This window comes from Labeo rohita, chromosome 15, assembly GCF_022985175.1.
Source record: "Labeo rohita strain BAU-BD-2019 chromosome 15, IGBB_LRoh.1.0, whole genome shotgun sequence".
Classification (NCBI taxonomy): Eukaryota; Metazoa; Chordata; class Actinopteri; order Cypriniformes; family Cyprinidae; genus Labeo; species Labeo rohita.
This window is the reverse complement of record NC_066883.1, coordinates 36,384,226-36,402,788: the sequence shown is the minus strand read 5'-3', so window position 1 is coordinate 36,402,788 and position 18,563 is coordinate 36,384,226. Positions and strand designations below refer to the sequence as shown.

Here is an 18,563-nt window from a genome sequence, read left to right as displayed (position 1 = left end):
CAATCGTACGGCTTTATCCATACTAAAGCAGCCAATCAGCTGTCAGTATGCCTATGTACGTTCCTAAAAACAGCCAATCAGGTCTGTCTAAATATCGTCGCAGTTTATTTATTTATTTTTTACTCTTTCTTATTTACATATTTTTTGTTACATTATTTTAATTAATAAAATAAACAAACTTTTTTTTTTGCATTTAAATTTCTACATTTTTTCATTACATTTTTAATGTTTCAATTCGATTCATTTTTTAAATTACATTTTTAACATTTTTAAACTTTTAAACATTTTTTTTAGCATTTTAATTCATTTAGATTATTTAAATAAACATTCATTTTTATATTCACTTATTACATATTACATATTTCATATATTTTTTCATTACGTTTTTGAGCATGTTCATTCAGTGAGATTATTTTAATAAATACAATTTTTAGCATGTTCAGTCAGATTATTTTAATATATATATATATATTTTTTAAAAAGATTTTATAAAATAATTTTAAAATTTTTTAATTTTTTTAAATTTTAATCCAATTAAATTGTTTTAATAAAGGTTTTTACATTATTTTTATTGCAATTTAATTCAGTTGGATTATTTAAATGAATTTCATTTTAGCATTTTAATTCGATTTGATTATTTTAATTAAATTTAAATAAACAATAAATTAAATAAATAATAATACATATATTTTAATACATTTAAATTAATTTAATTAAATAAATTTTACAATGACATTAAAAATTTTTCCATATACTTTTTTAGCATTTTAAATTTAAATTGTTTTAATAAAAAAAAAAAAAAAAAAAAAAAATTTTTCCATATAAATTTTAAATTTAAATTTTTTTTTTTTTTTCATTTACATTTTTCATTATATTTTTACCATTTTGTTTGAGTAAGGTATTTTAAATATAAACATTTTATTTATTTTTATTTTTCACTTTTAATTTAAACATTTTTTGAATTTTATGTTTTTTTCAGTATTTTTTTATGTCCCTGTGTGTGTTGCAGTGATGAAGACACTGACGTTGGCTCTCTTGTGAAGTCGTGGCTGAAGAGGGAAGATGAAGACAACAGGATGAACCTGGAGAACTGGCTCAATGATTATTTCCACAGAGCTCTGGACTGGGTTCTCAAACAGGTCCCGTGAAACAGTCCTTTAGCACTGACCGCACATGCTCACAGCACCTTAAACATCTCTGTTTCTCTCTGCAGAGTGATTTCGTGGTGGACACCAGTCTGGTCGGGACGGTACTGAACGGTTTGTCCCACCTGAGAGGGGTCAGGGAGAGAGGACAGTTCGTCGTGGGACTCATCCGCGGTTTGGGAGGAAACCTCACGCTCAAATGCCGCCAGGAGTTCGCCAAGGAGGTCAGAGCCTCCTGATTTATGAGAAATGTAATTTCATGCCTGCTCAGCCTTGCCGCCCGTCATTAAATTCAGGAGCCGCTCCCTTAGATTAACGCTTATGACCAGTCGTAATTTAAAACTTGAGTTTTAAAGAAGCAGCAGCGTCTCTGGCAGTGAAACTTTGATGTGAAATGGTCAGGGGTCACAATCTACATTTTATGTTGTCCGCTCGTAATGTCACTCAAGGTTTCTTGCGCCATAAAGAGTCATAATTTAGTTTTATAATTTTCATTTTCTATTCTGTCTCTGACCAGTAGAAATAAACAGACAGTTTATGTATATCTTCTGTACATTTAATACATCTATATGGAAATAACCTGTAAACTTTATGTGGTTTACATTGCCATGTATCAGGGTGAGATCGCTCTGCTGTAATCCTGACAAAGCTGCTTGTTTTTATATAAAACACTGGGAAATATATTAAATGAATCAGCCACAATTCATTTTGGGATTTCAGAAGTTTCAAGAACTATATGTTCTTCTTCAGTAAGTTGTTGAGGGGAAAAATTAAGATAAATTATTTAGTTTTTAAGCATTATTGTAATAAACTTTTGTTTGTTTGTTTGTTTTTGAAGTAAATTTCTTTAGCTTTTTAATTCAGTTACTTTTTTAGTAAGTAAATACATACATTAAATAAATTAATAAACAATTGTACAAATATTTTAATTTTTTTATATATATTTTATATATTCATTTAAATTTAGTTTTTAAGTTTTTAGCATTTTAATTCAGTTAGATTATATTAATATATTAATATAATATTAATTTATTATATTATTTTAGATATTTTTTGATGCATTTTTTTGCGTTTTTTCGATGTCTTTTTTTTTTTTTTCCTTTACCAAGAATTGGTCCTTAAAATAAAATGTTTATATAAAATAAGTAAAAAAAAAAGGATTTTACATTTGTTTTCTTGTGTTAGATTCTTTTGATAAATATATTTTAAAATGTAAATGTAAGATACATTTTTCATTACATTTTCGCATTTTAATTCAGTTGGATTCTAAAATATTTTTTTTATTTTATAAAATATTTCAATTTTTATTTATTTTTTTATTTGAATTCAGTTAGATTATGTAAATAAAAAACATAATTCAGTTTTACATTTTTTTTCCATGTACAATTGTTTTTTTACTTTTTTAGCATTTTAAATAAATTAGATTCAAGCTAGAATTTAGTTAACTAATATAAACGGTTTTACATTTTTACATCATTACATTTTTAGCATTTTAATTCTGCTAAATTTTGTAATAAATTTTTATATGTACTTTTTTCATTACATTTTAGTTAGTTCAATTCTTTTGCTTAATTAAATAGTAGATAATAAACATTTAAAAAAAAAACTCTTTTCAGCGTTTTAATTTAGTTAGATTATTTGAATAAATAATTAAATAATTGTTATTCATTTTAAGTAATTCTACAGCCCCCTTTATAGTTTGCAAAGGCCCTTTAATGGGCCCTGGCCCCTAGTTTGAAAACCCTGGAGTAAGATATGATATGCAAATGTAGGTGGTCATATGTTAATTAGATAATTGGTTGATGTGATCATCATAAAGTTGTTTTGAATGTGTGTTTAGGTTCTGAGCTGGGCCAGAGAAAGTCCTCCTGACCCACGCAAGCCCCTGGACACGTACTACAACCCAGCGTCCGGCCGTCTGTGTGCGTATGAGCTGCAGCGAGGGGAAGGTGTGTCTGCGGACGACCTCAATAACCCACACAATCTCCCTGTCATACACACACCCGACACGCAGCGCGGACTCGACCTCTTCACCCCGTGGCTCTCGTCCAATCACAGGCAGCCGTTCCTGCTGGTGGGGCCGGAGGGATGCGGGAAAGGGTACGACACAAATACACTGCAGATTTACTGAAAAAATATAAAAACATTTTTGTTTATTGAAATGCAATAAAACATAACATCTGTGTGTGTGTGTGTCAGGATGCTCCTGCGTTGTGCGTTCTCTCAGCTCCGCTCCACGCAGGTGGCCGTAGTGCACTGCAGCGCTCAGACGTCCTCCCGTCACGTCCTGCAGAAACTCTCGCACACCTGTCTGGTCATCAGCTCCAACACGGGACGCGTATACCGGCCCAAAGACTGCGAGAGGCTGGTGCTGTACCTCAAAGACATCAACCTGCCCAAACCCGACAAATGGGGCACCAGCAACCTCATCGCCTTCCTGCAACAGGTCACTTGCCACACTTTTGTTTAGTGCAAACCAGTTTTTTCACCCCAGTTTAGTTTCTCACGATGATTTTCCACAGGTCTTGACATATCAGGGATTCTATGATGAGAACCTGGAGTGGGTCGGACTGGAGAACATTCAGATCGTGGCGTCCATGTCAGCAGGCGGCGCTGTGGGGCGACACACGCTCACGTCACGCTTCACTTCGATCGTACGGATTTGCACCATTGAGTAAGTGCCGATACACACACTCACACACAAAGTCAAAAGTTTACAGAATCTGTACAATGTTAATTATTTTACCAAAATAAGAGGGATTGTATAAAATGCATGTTATTTTTTATTTAGTACTGACCTGGATAAGATATTTCGCATAAAAAGGTGTTTACATATAGTCTATAAGAGAAAATAACAGTTGAATTTATAAAAATGACCCTGTTCAAAAGTTTACATACGCTTGACTCTTAATACTGTGTTGTTACCTGAATCATCCACAGCTGTTTTTGTTTAGTGATAGTTGTTCATGAGTCCCTTGTTTGTCCTGAACAGTTAAACTGCCTGCTGTTCTTCAGAAAAATCTTCAGATCCCACAAATTCTGTGGTTTTTCAGCATTTTTGTGTGTTTGAACCCTTTCCAACAATGACTGTATGATTTTCAGATGCATCTTTTCACACTGAGGGACTCATATGCAACTATTACAGAAGGTTCAAACACTCACTGATGCTCCAGAAAAACCATGCATTAAGAATGTAAAACTTATTACATTTTTCTTTTATTTTGTTCCTAAATATCATTTCACATCATTTCTTCATTTAGCACTGCCCTTCAGAAGCTGCAGAAGATACTTACATGTTTCCCAGAAGACAAAATAGTTTAAACTTACCCTGATCTTCAAATTCCAAAAGTTTTCACCCCGGCTCTTACTGCATTGTGTTTCTTTCTGAAGCATCAGTGAGTGTTTGAACCTTCTGTAATAGTTGCATATGAGTCCCTCAGTTGTCCTCAGTGTGAAAAGATGGATCTCAAAATCATACAGTTATTGTTGGAAAGGGTTTAAATACACAAAATGCTGAAATGGTTGAATTTACCCTGATTTGTGGTACTTAAAGGATTTTTCTGAAAAACAGCAGGTAGTTTAACTGTTCAGGACAAACAAGTGACTCAGGAACAACTATCACTAAACAAAAACACAGCTGTGGATCATTCAGATAACAACACTGTATTACGAATCAAGCGTATGTAAACTTTTGAACGGGTAATTTTTATAAATTCAACTGTTATTGTGGACTATATGTAAATGTCTTTTCTGTGAAATATCTTATGTAGGTAAGTACTAAATAAAAAAATAACATGAACTTTGTATGATCCCTCTTGTTTGGGTAAAATAATTAACATTTTGCAGATTCTGCAAGTTGTATGTAAACTTTTGACTTCAACTGTGGATGCACAAACATACACTAATCCATCTCTCCTGTAGTTATCCAGACAGAGAGCAGCTGCAGACCATCTACGGTGCGTACCTGAAGCCCGTGCTGCAAAGGACTCTGGGTAATGATCCAACCTGGAGCTCTGCAGGGAAGATCCACCAGCTTGCCAGCTCATTGGTGCAGGTGTACGAGCAGGTCAGATCTGATTATTTAAACGTGTCTCAGTTTGATGTCATTTAATTTGATTTGATTTGATTATTTGATCAAAAATACAGTTAAAAATTGTGAAATATTATTACAGTGTAAAATAGCTGTTTCCTGTGTGAATATATTGTAATTTAATTTATTCCTTTGATCAAAGCTGAATTTTCAATTTTTTTATTTAATGAGTATAAGGTTAAAAATAGAGTTATTAGATAGTGTTATTAGATAGTGTTATTAGATAAGTGTTATTAGATAAGTGTTATTATTTAAGTATATACTTAAAGTATATTATTATTATTTATTTATTTAAATAAAACTAATAAAATCACACAACAAAAATACCACAACTTTAATTAAAATTGAAGTGAAACAATAAATATAAAATAAAAACTAATATACAAAATATACTAAAATAACGTTGTTTCAAAAGAACAGCATTTATTTGTGGGTTATTTGAGTTTTTTCTGCAACCTTATAAATGTTTTTACTGTCACATGTGATCAATTTAATGTGTCCTTGCTGAATAAAAGTATTCATTCCTTCAAAAGAATGGCAGTGTTTTGACTGGTGTGTTTTTGTATTTCAGGTGAAGGCTAAATTCTCTGTCGATGATCACAGTCATTATCTCTTCACCCCGTGTTTGCTCACACAATGGGTCCTGAATCTGCTGCGATACGACCTGAGCGCAGGTGAACTCAATGCATTCATCACACCAGCACAATTCACAAACACGTCCCAAAACTGACATCTCCGTGTCCCCAAAAACACAGCAATGAAATCAGACATGGGCTCCGTTCCAAATGTCAGTGAACATCCTCACTGTCTGATACCTAAAACCTTACAAATAACCAGTTTGACTGATGATGTCAAATGCTCACATTCAGAATTTACATTAACATTAATGCATATAGCAGCTGATTTTATTTTCAATGCATTTTTGAAGCTCAGACAGTAAAGCATGGCACTAACAATGCCAAAATCATGGGTTTGATTCCCAGGCAATGCATGAACTGATAAAATGTGCACTTTGGATAAAATCATCAGCTATATGCAAACATGCAGTGCATAAAATTGAGTGAAATATAATATTTGCAATCAGTTTATAATTCTTTCTGTCAAATGCGCATTGTAGATGCCCTAAAACGTTGTCTGGGTAGGCAGCTCACTAGTTATCCTATGAAATGATTTAAATAATGAATTATTTCACGTTAATATGCAAAAATGTGTCTTTAAATGTTTTAATTTATGTATACTGGTTACAATTTGCTTAATTCATAAACAGTAGAAGTCTGTAAAGTTCTCACTATGATATAAAATACATTTTCTCTTTGTGTGTACAGGTAAATCTGCTTTAGATTCAGTCCTGGAGGCGGTGGCGTATGAAGCCCGGCGTCTGTTCAGGGACCGGATCGTGTCCTCTAAAGATCTGAATGTCTTTGACAACATCCTGTCCTCCGTCATCAGGGGCGACTGGGGCTCGGATGCACTTGACAACATGACAGGTCACACACACACACTTGCTTTTATTCATTAAATATGCATTAAATTGATTAGAAGTGACAGTAAAGACATTTATAAAGTCAAAAAAGATTTCTGTTTCAAATAAATGCTGTTCTTTTGAATTTTTCTTTTAAATATGAAGCAGCAAAACTGATTTTAACATTGATAATAATTAGAAATGTTTCTTGAGCAGCAAATCAGAATATTAGAATGATTTCTGAAGGATCATGTGACACTGAAGACTGGAGTAATGATGCTAAAAATTCAGCTTTGATCATAGAAATAAATTACATTTTAACAGATATTCACATGAAAACTGCTATTTTAAATTGTGAAAATATTTTATGTATTTTTGGGTGTATTTTTGATCGAACAGATGCAGCTTTGTTCCTCTGATTGTTTATTTGTGTGTTGTGATTCACTGCAGATACGTACTTTGTAACGTGGGCCGCGTCTCATGAGGGACGTTCCCCTGGTCAGCCGCTCCCACCACATGGTAAATCACTCGGACGTCTGAACGCAAGTGACCTCAGTGAGATAATACACAAGGTAAGAAAAGAAATCAAATGATAACACATATTCATAGTTAGTAGTGTTTGCTGAAGCTAATGTCACTAATACTAAAGGTTAGAGGTGATATGTAATTATATTTAATAATTTTTTTAAGTTATTATTTTATATATTTTGTTAATGTATTAAATTTGATTAATTAAATTATACTTAATTATGTTTATTATCTTGCAAATTTTGTAATTGTGTTAATTATTATTTAATAAATTAAATTCAGCGCATTGTCTTATGTGTTTGTTTGTTATTTTATTTATTTAATTAATTTATTACATTATTTAATAATATATTTTAGCTCATTATCTTGTTTTGTTTTTATTATCTGCCAAATATTGTATTACATATGATTTTTTAATTTATTACATTTTGATTTCAGTCGTTTACATTTATTTATCTCATTGTTTTTCTTTGTCTCTGTTTTTTAATTTTTAAAAATGTATACATATGACATTTAATTTAATTTAGCTCATCATTTTTTATTGTTTTAATACATTTAAATAATTTCATTTAGCTCATTGTCTTCTGTTTTTGTTTGTTAGTTTATTTATTTAATTAATTTATTACATTTAATTTAAATAATATATTTTAGCTTATTATCTTGTTTTTTTATTGTATTTACTTAATTTATTAAAATTGATTTATAAAATTAAACCATGATTTCGTTGAGCTTATTACCTTGCAAACATTGTATTAAATATTATTTTTTAATTTATTCGGTTTGATTTCCGTTGTTTATGTTAAATTAATTTATCTCATTATCTTGCTTTGTCTCTATGTTTACATTTTTTAATTGTATTAATTTATTACATTTAATTTAGCTCATCATCTTTTGATAAACTGTATTACATTTAAATTAATTTAATTTAGCTCATTGTCTTGTTTTGTTTTTGTTTGTCATTTTCTTTATTTAATTTATTAAATTTGATTTAAATAATATATTTTAGCTCATTACCTAGTTTTGTTTTTATTTTATTTACTCTAAAGTTGATTTATTAAATTAAACCATCATTTTATTAAGCTTATTACCTGGCAAATATTGTATTAAATATTATTTTTTAATTTATTAAATTTGATTTCAGTCATTTACGTTAATTTATGTTATCTCATTATCTCTTTTTTTTTTTTTTTTTTTTACACATTTTTATTACATTCAATTTAATTTAGCTCATTATTTTTTTTTATTAATTTTACTACTTTTAAATGAACGTAATTAAGCTCATTATCTTGTTTGTGTCTCATCAGGGAATAGTTCTGTACGGCCGTGATAACCGTGAGCTGGACATCCTGTTGTTTCCGGAGGTTCTGGACTACATGTCTCGAGTGGATCGTGTTTTGAGTTCTCCAGGTGGTTCGTTGCTGCTGGCTGGTCGTAGCGGCGTCGGCCGTCGTACGGCTACCTGCGTGGTCAGCCACATGCACGGGGGCGTCTCTCTTCACCCCCAAAACCTCCCGCTCGTACTCACTGAAACACTTCAAATCTGACCTGAAAACTGTGAGTCCCTGTCTGTCCTCACTCTCTATGCACTAATAAGACTAAGCGCTTGTTCAGACTCTGTTTCGCTGTCTGTAGGTCATGCAGTCGGCCGCTGTGGACGGACAGCAGGTTGTGTTGTTGCTAGAAGATCATCAGTTTGTTCATCTTTCCTTCCTGGAGATGGTCAACAGTCTGCTGTCCTCAGGTCAGTTATTGTCCACACTTTGTGTCACACTGTTTGCAACATACAGTGTCATTCGTAAATCATTTTTGATGTTCACAACAGGTGAAGTTCCAGGTTTGTACTCCACTGAAGAGTTGGAGCCTCTACTGTCTTCTCTAAAAGATCAAGCATCACAGGACGGATTCACCGGGCCGGTTCTCAACTATTTCTCCCACCGTAAGTACACACACGCATACACACACTTACACACTATTGCTTTGATGTTCCATAAACCATCTCAACAAGTATATTTTGCTTTTCTGTATTGCTTTATTTCTTATTGCAGCATTTCTGTAGCTCATACAATATAGCATAACGCTAGCAATGCCAGGGTCATGAACTGATAAACTGCATACCTCAAATGCAATATTTGTCTCTTTAGACAAGTCTCTTTGGATAAAAGCATCTGTAAAAGCATAACTGTAAATGTTTAGGTCGGAGAAATTAGCTCTTCGTTATTCCTTGATCATTATTCTTTGCTGTTTTTTTGCATTATGCTTAATTTTATTAATTGTTAAATTGTGTTAAAATTGCAAATATTTAATTTTATTGTTTTATTATTTTTATGCCTTAAATGCAGTATAGGTCACTTAGGATAAAGACATCTGTCAAATGCATAAATGTAAATTTTTAGGTGGAAGACAAAGCTTTTTAACTAATCTTTATTAAATTAAATTTAATTTATTACATTTGAAAAAAATGATTTTTTTTATTTATTTATTTATTTATTTTTTCCTTAAATGCAATGTAGGTGATTTTGGGTCAAATTGTCTGCCAAATGCATAAATGTAAATGTTTGGGTGGAAGACGTTGGTAAGACGTTTCCTTTTATCTCTTTCTTCCAAATAAATGCCAATAGTCGTCAATTTACGTCATATTTAATACTTATATATTTATTATTTTATATTTAATACTATAGTCAGAGGCTGATGATGGTCTTATCCATTTTTTTGGACAAAAATTGGTATACAAGTGCAAGATGTCAATATTTTTTGGTCCATTTTATTAGGAAGGCAAGCCTAAAATACATTTTTAAATGTGTAAATCTGCTAAATTAAACTTATTTTGTCTTTTAGTGCTTGTTTATTAGCTTTGAAGTCAACATTATAGAGACTTGAAGTACTAAAATAACTAAAACTAAATAAACTAAAAACTTACAAGTAAAAATGTATAAAACATTATAGATGTATTAAAAAAAACTAATAAAAATGTCCAAAACAGACAAAAACACTTTACAAAAAAATGTAAGTGAAAATATAAAATAAAATCTAATTCAAATATTAACAAAAATTGTAATAGTCATGATACTAAAACAATACCTCATCGTCTGAATCTGATCACATAGATCTGTCCTCTTTTTTTTAATTAATTACATTTTTTAAAATGATGAACTGTTTAATATTTAATGTATTTAATGTAATAATATATATTTTAAAAATAATAAATAATATATTTAATATATTATTTTTTATATTTTAAATATTTGTATAATGTAATAACTTATAAATATTTATTAATGCTTCTGCTGAACACAAATATGACTCCAAAGCTACTAAACAGTAACGCAAAACTAATACTTTCACTTTTTATGTGTTTGTGTGAGTTTTGTCATTGTTAAAACCAAAAAAGAAATTGTTATTGGTAATTAAAATAAAATAAAAAAATAAGCTGAAATAAAATAAAATGTAAATATTAGATGAAAAACTTGAAAATTTGAAATGTTGCCTGAAATAAAATAAGTGTAAGATGAAGGATTACAATTTTTTTTTAAACTAAAACTGAATTAAAATTAATGCTAAATAGAAATGTTAAAAAAAAAATATATATATTGAATTTACTAATATTAAAATGGAAAGTGAAAACATAAAAATAAAGCCTAATTAAATAAAACAAAAGTAACACTGTTTTGTGTGTGTTTGTGCAGGTGTTCAGCAGAACCTCCATGTGGTTTTAATCATGGACTGCACTAACGAGCACTTCACCATTAACTGTGAGAGTAACCCCGCCCTCTACAGGAAGTGCTCAGTCCAGTGGATGGAGGGCTGGTCTGACAGCAGCATGAAGAAGGTGAGTAGAGAAACAATATTAGACGTGTTAAGTCACAGCTCATTCATTTAGCATACAGAAAGTTCTTCATCTCTTAATTTCTCTGTGACTCTCATTCAGATCCCAGAGATGCTACTGTCAAGGATGGAAGAAGACGAGAAAGATGGAGACAAACAGAAGAAGAAGAAGAAATCAGGTATGATGTTGAAAAGAAGTGTGTGTATTTACAGTATGGCTGTACGTGGATGTTAAACTGCTATCTCATTGGTCGTCTCTCAGCATCCGTGCATGCAGAGCTCTATCGCTCCTTCCTGGCGATCCACGAGTCGTGTCGGGAATTCGGAGCCACGCCTAGTCAATACCTGAGCTTCCTGCAGGTGTACCAGTCCATCTACAGCTCCAAACGGAAAGAGCTGACCCACAAACAACAGCACCTACAGGTCAGAACAGTCAACGATAGAGAAAAAAGCTTGAATTTATAATGAACGCATGTGCTAATGTTTCAGTGCTCATGTGACCGCAGGCGGGCGTGGCCAAGCTGAATGAAGCGAAGGCATTGGTGGATGAGCTGAAGAGGCGGGCGGCCGAGCAGAGCAGCTTGCTAAAGACCAAACAGGCCGAGGCGGACGCCGCCCTGCAGGAAATCACCACGTCGATGCAGGTGTGTGTTTGAAACGTGTGCAGAACAAACAAGCAAAAGTGTCCGAGTGTATTTACATGTGGTGCGTTTCAGAACGCCAGTGACCAGAAGACAGAGATGGAGAAGATCAAAGAGAGAATGGCACACGAGGTCTCCAAGATTGAAGAGAGGAAGAAGAAAATAGATGAGGAGCTCAGAGAGGTTCAGGTGAGCACACCTGTCTGGTTAACCTGAGACAGGGTTCTTATTGGCTAAACACAATTAAAACCATCAATTCTGAAACTAAAACCAAAAAATTGTCATTAAATGTAACTGAAAATAATAAAATGAAAACAAAGTACTAAAATAACAAAAGGTTTAATAAGAAATAAAAATTAATAAAAATAACAATATAGATATAATAAAAAACTAATAAAAATGTCAAAAACACAACAAAATTACTAAAACTGTAAATAAAATTTATTTTATTTATTTTTTTTGTACATTTAATTACATGTTGTTTGTGTCTCATCACGGAATAAATGTAACTAAAAATAACAAAAAGAAAATGTGAATTACTAAAATAACAAACTAAATAAATGGAAATTAATATATAAAAATTGATAAAGCAATATGGATATATTAAAAACTAATAAAAATATCAAAAACACACAACTGTACAAAAACTAAAACTGAATTTAAATGAAAGCTAAATAGAACTGTTTTACAATAAATAAAAAATAAAGACAAGCAAATAATGAATTTCTTAAAAACAATGTGTTAATATATAAAAAATAATAAAAATTATATAATAAAAAAATTATATAAATGTCAGAAACACACAATGAAATTACTAAAACTTTAACTAAATTAACTAGAACTAAAGAAACTGAAACTTATAAATAAAAATTAATAAAAAAATATGGATATATTTAAAAACTAATAAAAACACACAACACCTTTACTAAAATGTAAGAAAAAATCTAATTCAAAATATTAACAAAAACTATAATAGCATATCAATAATGATAAAATAACCTCATCAGCATTTTTTGTTTAAATTTTGAACAGTTTAATATTTCATATGTATTTAAAATAATATTTACAAATATAATATATTGAAAATATTTGAAGTAATATTATATATATATTAAATATTTAATAATATGACATTTCTAAAATATTGTAGTGATATTTCATGATAATAATATTGATAATACATTTATAAATAAAAAAAATTATATATTTTTTATCTGATTGCATAAGACTGTGCTTATCCGTTTTTTTTTTGTTTGTTTTTTTTACATTTTATTATTATTATTATTATTATTATATTTATTTTTTTATTTTATTATATATTTTTTCAGTTTGTATTTATTTTAAATGTTTTAATTTTTTTTATGTTTTCGTTAGTGTTGACAGAATCACTGTTAATTTTTTATATCATATATTATATTATTTATGTTTATTTATATTTAGCTTTTGTTTTAGCTTTAGTGTTTAAAAGTTAATACATTGATGTGATTTAAACAAATCTTTAACAATATTAAACCCTATATTGGGGCTGTTTAGTCCTCACTTGTGGGATTTTGATATTTAAAGGTTATACAATTTGAATCTCTTACAATGTACTATTTATCTAAAACTAAAATGAATTTGTAGTCTAATTTAATTTTAGTGTTAAAGTGATGAGAGAGTGTTTTAGTTTCAGTTCATGTTTTTTTTAATTAACAGGTTTTAATTTAATCTGTGTTTTATTGTTCTATAACAGCAGTCCTGATCGTATAAGCACACAATTGTTTGTCTAATGTTCTTTAAAAGCTCCAAAAGTCACATAAAACATGTTTGTGTGTTGTGTTTATGTGTTCTCAGCCCTTGGTGGACGAGGCAAAGCAGGCGGTGGGAAACATTAAACCGGAGTCGCTTTCTGAGATCCGCTCGCTACGCATGCCGCCCGACGTCATCAGAGACATCCTGGAGGGGGTGCTGAGGCTCATGGGAATATTTGACACGTCCTGGGTCAGCATGAAGAGGTGAGAGAGACGGGAGCCGCTCTGTCATCATTCGTGCTTTATATTAGCCTTTAACGGCCGTAACCGAATGAATTCTGCCTTTATTTATGGTGTTTATCTCTTCCCGGGAAATAAAACTGTCATACCGCTTATTACACCTTCACACTCTTCAGGCTAAATGAATCCAATCTCATTCTGGACTAATTAATGCTTTTAATTTAGCGCATTTTCATTGCAAATAGGCGTGCGGAGACGTTAGGTCATTTGCTTTCGGTTAAAAACATTAAATTAGGTGAATAATTGAAGAGCTAATGGAGTGTTTATAAACGGCAGTTTCTTAGCCAAGCGAGGAGTGAGGGAAGACATCGCCACGTTTGACGCACGCAGCATCACTCACGAAATACGACAGAGCGTCGAGGAGCTGCTGCATAGAAACAAGGCATCGTTTGACCCCAAGGTCAGACACACACACAAGCAATCTGATCTTCATTTTTGTTTGATCTTTAACCTTTAACTGACAGTTTTCTGCTTTGTGAACGGTCATGTAACATTGTTGTGTTGCAGAACGCCAAACGTGCGAGTGCGGCCGCCGCTCCTCTGGCCGCATGGGTGAAGGCCAACGTCCAGTACTCACACGTGCTGGAGAAGATCCAGCCGCTGGAGACGGAGCACGCTGGACTGATGGAGTTAGTACACACACCAGCAAACCCCTGTTTACATCTGGACTGTTACAGTGAGATTCTGTCTCACACATTGTCTCTGTGTTTTGTCCAGAAACCTGCGGAAGACGGAGAACCGGAAGAACAGGCTGGAAAAAGAGCTGAACTCTGTGGGAGAGAAAGTTCTGGAGCTGAAGGAGAAGTAAGACTCACAACTGATTCCCTTGAACTAAGAACACAATATACACAAAGTATGAAAGTATTTCATGCACACAAAATAGTCCACTTTTAAGTACATCACTGAGATTATAGATTGTTTTATTATTTTTAATCTAATATTTTATTTATTTTATTTACATTTTTTATTTAATTTAATAAGACTAGTTTTATTGAAACTGTATAGAATTCATGATATAGTTTTTGTCAATATTTTTTAATTATTTTTCATTTTATTTCTGATTTATTTTTATTTATGTTTTATTTAGTTTAATAAGATTAGTTTTATTGAAACTTTCAGTATAGAATTAATCTATTTTGGTTGAACATTTTAATGATATAGTTTGTCAGTATTGTTTTTGAATTAATTTTTAATTATAGTTTTTTATTTATTTTTATTTAAATGTTTTATTTAGTTTATAAGACTAGTTTTATTGAAACTTTCCGTATAAAATTCATCCATTTTGGTTGAACATTGTAATTATATAGTTTTTGTCAATATTATTTTAATTATTTTTAATTATATTTCTAATTTACTTTTATTTAAATGTTTTATTTAGTTTATAAGACCAGTTTTATTGAAACTTTCAGTATAGAATTTATCCATTTTGGTTGAACATTGTAATTATATAGTTTTTGTCAATGTTATTTTAATTATTTTTAATTATTTTTTTTTATATTTATTTTATCTAAAAGTTTTATTTTGTTTAATAAGACTAGTTTTATTGAAACTTTCAGTATAGAATTCATCCGTTTTGGTTGAACATTGTAATTGTATAGTTTTTGTCAATATTTTGAATTATTTTGAATTATATTTTTTATTTATTTTTATTTAAATGTTTTATTTAGTTTTTATTTAGAACATTTTAATTATATAGTTTGTCAATATTGTTATTTTTTTAAATTATATATATATATTTTTTTTTTATCAGTATAATTTTAATGTTCATGATCATTTTTATAGTTTTAATTATATTGTTTTTATTTTAATTATTGTAATTGTTTTAATTTATTTACTTTTATTTTACTTTGTTTTACTTAATTTTTTTTTCTTTGTTTTTTTTTGAGTAGATAACTTATTGAAACTTTCATATAGAATTAATTCATTTTCACTGAATTTGCTGCAGTGCATTCAATTGTTATCTTACTATTACTGATATTATAGATTTTGTAATAGTGTGAATTTGATTTTTATTTTTATACTTTTTTATTCTGTTTTCACTTTATTGTGTTTTTTTGTGATTATTATAATTTTTTTTATTATTATATTTTGTATTTTTTATTATGTCTGTATAGGTTTTATTAAATTTTAGTTTTGTTTTAGTTTATTTCGCTTTAGTTATTTTATTTAAACCAAATGAAAATGAGAAATTTTACCTTGCCAATTAGCTGAAATAAATATTTTATTTCCATTAATGATTGTTTTATTTTAATTAGTGTTTTTTTTTTTTTTAAATGTAAATTTAATGTTAATGTAATATATATACATATATATAAATAAATATAATATTACTGCCTTTCAGAATGATATTCACAATGTTCCCTAGATGCATTACATGTTGTCTAGGTAGTCTGCTCTCACTAGGTTTTGTGTGTTTGTGTGTGTGTGTGTGTGTGTGTACGGCGTCTCGTCCAGGTTTCAGTGTCGTACGACTGAAGCGGCTAAACTGGAGTCTGAGGTGAGCAGAGCACAAGAGACCATCAGTGCAGCCGAGAAACTCCTGCAGCAGCTGGACGGAGAACACACACGCTGGACCGCACAGGTGCTTCAGTGTGTCTGATTTTGTGTTTGTATATGTATTTGTGAGTTTATGCACGTGTGCGTGTGAGACAGAGAGTGTGTGGTTACTGTTGTCTGTATATGTATCTCTCCCTCCATCTGCTTCCTGCTGTAATTAAATCTGATGCTCTCACATCTTAAGTCACAAACATGCAGCCAAAGAATCACTTAAGAGCACGAGTGTCTGTCGTGTATGTGGGTGGTTTCTAATTAGACGTGTGTGTAGGTGGATGAGATAAGTGAGGAGCTGGACACTCTTCCTAAGAGAGCTCAACTATCTGCTGCTTTCATCACGTATCTGCCCGCCGCTCCTGAAGACCAGCGGCGCAGCAGCCTCGACCACTGGATGAGCAGCTCAGGACTACAGAGTAACTCACACACACACATACATTCATGAGTTGAAACATTGACACAATAAACACACTTGTGTTGTCACATGTCAGTCAAACAGAGAGTCCCGCCTCCAAACTCACATCATTGGTCAGAAGTTGACATGTCAGGTCAATTAAACAGATCAAAGTTTCACTCTTCACTAAGTCAAATTACTGGCTTACTGTGACTCTGAACATTAAACTGACACACCGCAGACTAGATGAACATCCGGAAAAGGGCACACGACAGCTTTAACAAGCACTGAAATCTTCCATACTTCCATTTGACCAATCATTGGACTGTGTTATTTTGATATTATATATATTATAGTATTTATCAATTATGTATTATGTATACGTTTAAATATATTTCTATTACAGTATTTTGAATTAGCTGTTAATTTTATATTTTCTAATGTTTTAGTAATTTTTCGTGTGATTTTTGTAATTTCTATTATTTTTATTTAGCTTTAATTTTATTTCAGTTTTAGTCATTTTAGTACTACAAAAACGTAAACTTATTTTATTTCTAATATTTTCATTTTATTTCATCTTTTTCAGTTTTTATTACTGAGATTTTTATTTTTTTTTTTACTGACAGTGATGTTATCATCAGCTAAAATTAAAATTGGTCAATTATTTTAACACATAATTGGACTAATAATATCAAATAATTTATTTTATATTTTGTATATTTATTTATGTATTTGACAAAACACCTGTCCATATTCATTTGACTTAATTTTATTCTAATACATTTTGTGTTTTGTTTTATTTTATTTTATTTTATTTTATTTTAATAAAATGTAATTGCACATGTCCATGTTTAATTGGCTTTATCTGATCAGATTTTAATTATTTTATTTTATTTTAACCCCTGAAATTGCAAATGCCCATGTTTCATTGCCTTCATCTTATTTTATTTTATTTTATTTTATTTTAACCCCTAAAACGGCACCTGTCCATGTTTAATTGGCTTCATCTGATTGGTTCTTTGTCTCAGGATTTTAATTTTTGTTTAATTGTATTATTTAAAATATATATATTTTATTTTGTTTTATTTTATTATTTTTTTATTTTATTTCATGTCATGTGAGAACCCCTGAAAATCGCACATGTCCATGTTTTATTGACTTCATCTGATTAGTTCTCTATCTCATTATTTAAATTTTCATTTTTTATTATTTTTTATTATTTTATTATTATTATCTAAAAATAAAAACATTTTATTTTTTAATATTTTCATTTTATGTAATCTTTATTTTTTTATTATTTTCATTTGAATAGTTTTAATTTTGTTTTAGTTAACAATAACAAAATGCGTTTTCAATTTTTGTTTTAGTTTTAGCTGACGATAACATCACTGTCAGTGAACAGGAACAAATGCATGTGACTTTGAAAACTTTTTGAAAGCATTTCTAGCTCTTCTTCTGATTGGCCGAGACTTTAACAGATTGTGTTCTCTGATTGGCAGAGTTCGATCTGCGTCACTTCCTGTGTTCCGAGAGCGAGCAGCTGATCTGGAAGAGCGAAGGGTTGCCGTCCGATGACCTTTCGATGGAAAACGCTCTGGTCATCCTTCAGGTAACAAACACGTGGACCGCTTGTTCATCGGTGTTCCCATAATGCCCAGCGTTCACTCATTCATCTGTCTGTCCTCATGCTCACGTCAGATTAATGAAATCAGGTCACGGGTAAGATTACACACATAGATGTTTACTTAGAAGTGTTCACTTCCTGTACTATTCTATACTATACTATACTATACTATACTATAACTAGTCCTAACTGAGCTTTAACCCACCCAAACCCCAGTGTGTGAACAGAGCTTCAAATAAAACTGTCGGTGTGAATGTCTTATTAACTAAGACATTGT

At 30.7% G+C, this 18,563-nt stretch overlaps 1 protein-coding gene across 1 annotated transcript in view; it reads left to right on the top strand.

The window, feature by feature from the left end:
- LOC127177726 (cytoplasmic dynein 2 heavy chain 1) overlaps positions 1-18,563 on the top strand; it is a 113,426-nt gene that overhangs the window by 46,445 nt on the left and 48,418 nt on the right. The window contains 25 exon segments of the mRNA XM_051130139.1: positions 1,010-1,139; positions 1,214-1,369; positions 2,986-3,245; positions 3,345-3,591; positions 3,668-3,819; positions 5,067-5,211; positions 5,807-5,909; positions 6,561-6,722; positions 7,148-7,269; positions 8,530-8,715; positions 8,717-8,779; positions 8,858-8,966; positions 9,048-9,161; positions 10,909-11,051; positions 11,151-11,226; positions 11,310-11,470; positions 11,554-11,691; positions 11,764-11,877; positions 13,522-13,682; positions 13,995-14,118; positions 14,226-14,347; positions 14,436-14,522; positions 16,173-16,299; positions 16,543-16,684; positions 18,162-18,271. Of these exon segments, the coding sequence (XP_050986096.1) occupies positions 1,010-1,139; positions 1,214-1,369; positions 2,986-3,245; positions 3,345-3,591; positions 3,668-3,819; positions 5,067-5,211; positions 5,807-5,909; positions 6,561-6,722; positions 7,148-7,269; positions 8,530-8,715; positions 8,717-8,779; positions 8,858-8,966; positions 9,048-9,161; positions 10,909-11,051; positions 11,151-11,226; positions 11,310-11,470; positions 11,554-11,691; positions 11,764-11,877; positions 13,522-13,682; positions 13,995-14,118; positions 14,226-14,347; positions 14,436-14,522; positions 16,173-16,299; positions 16,543-16,684; positions 18,162-18,271 (3,454 nt within the window).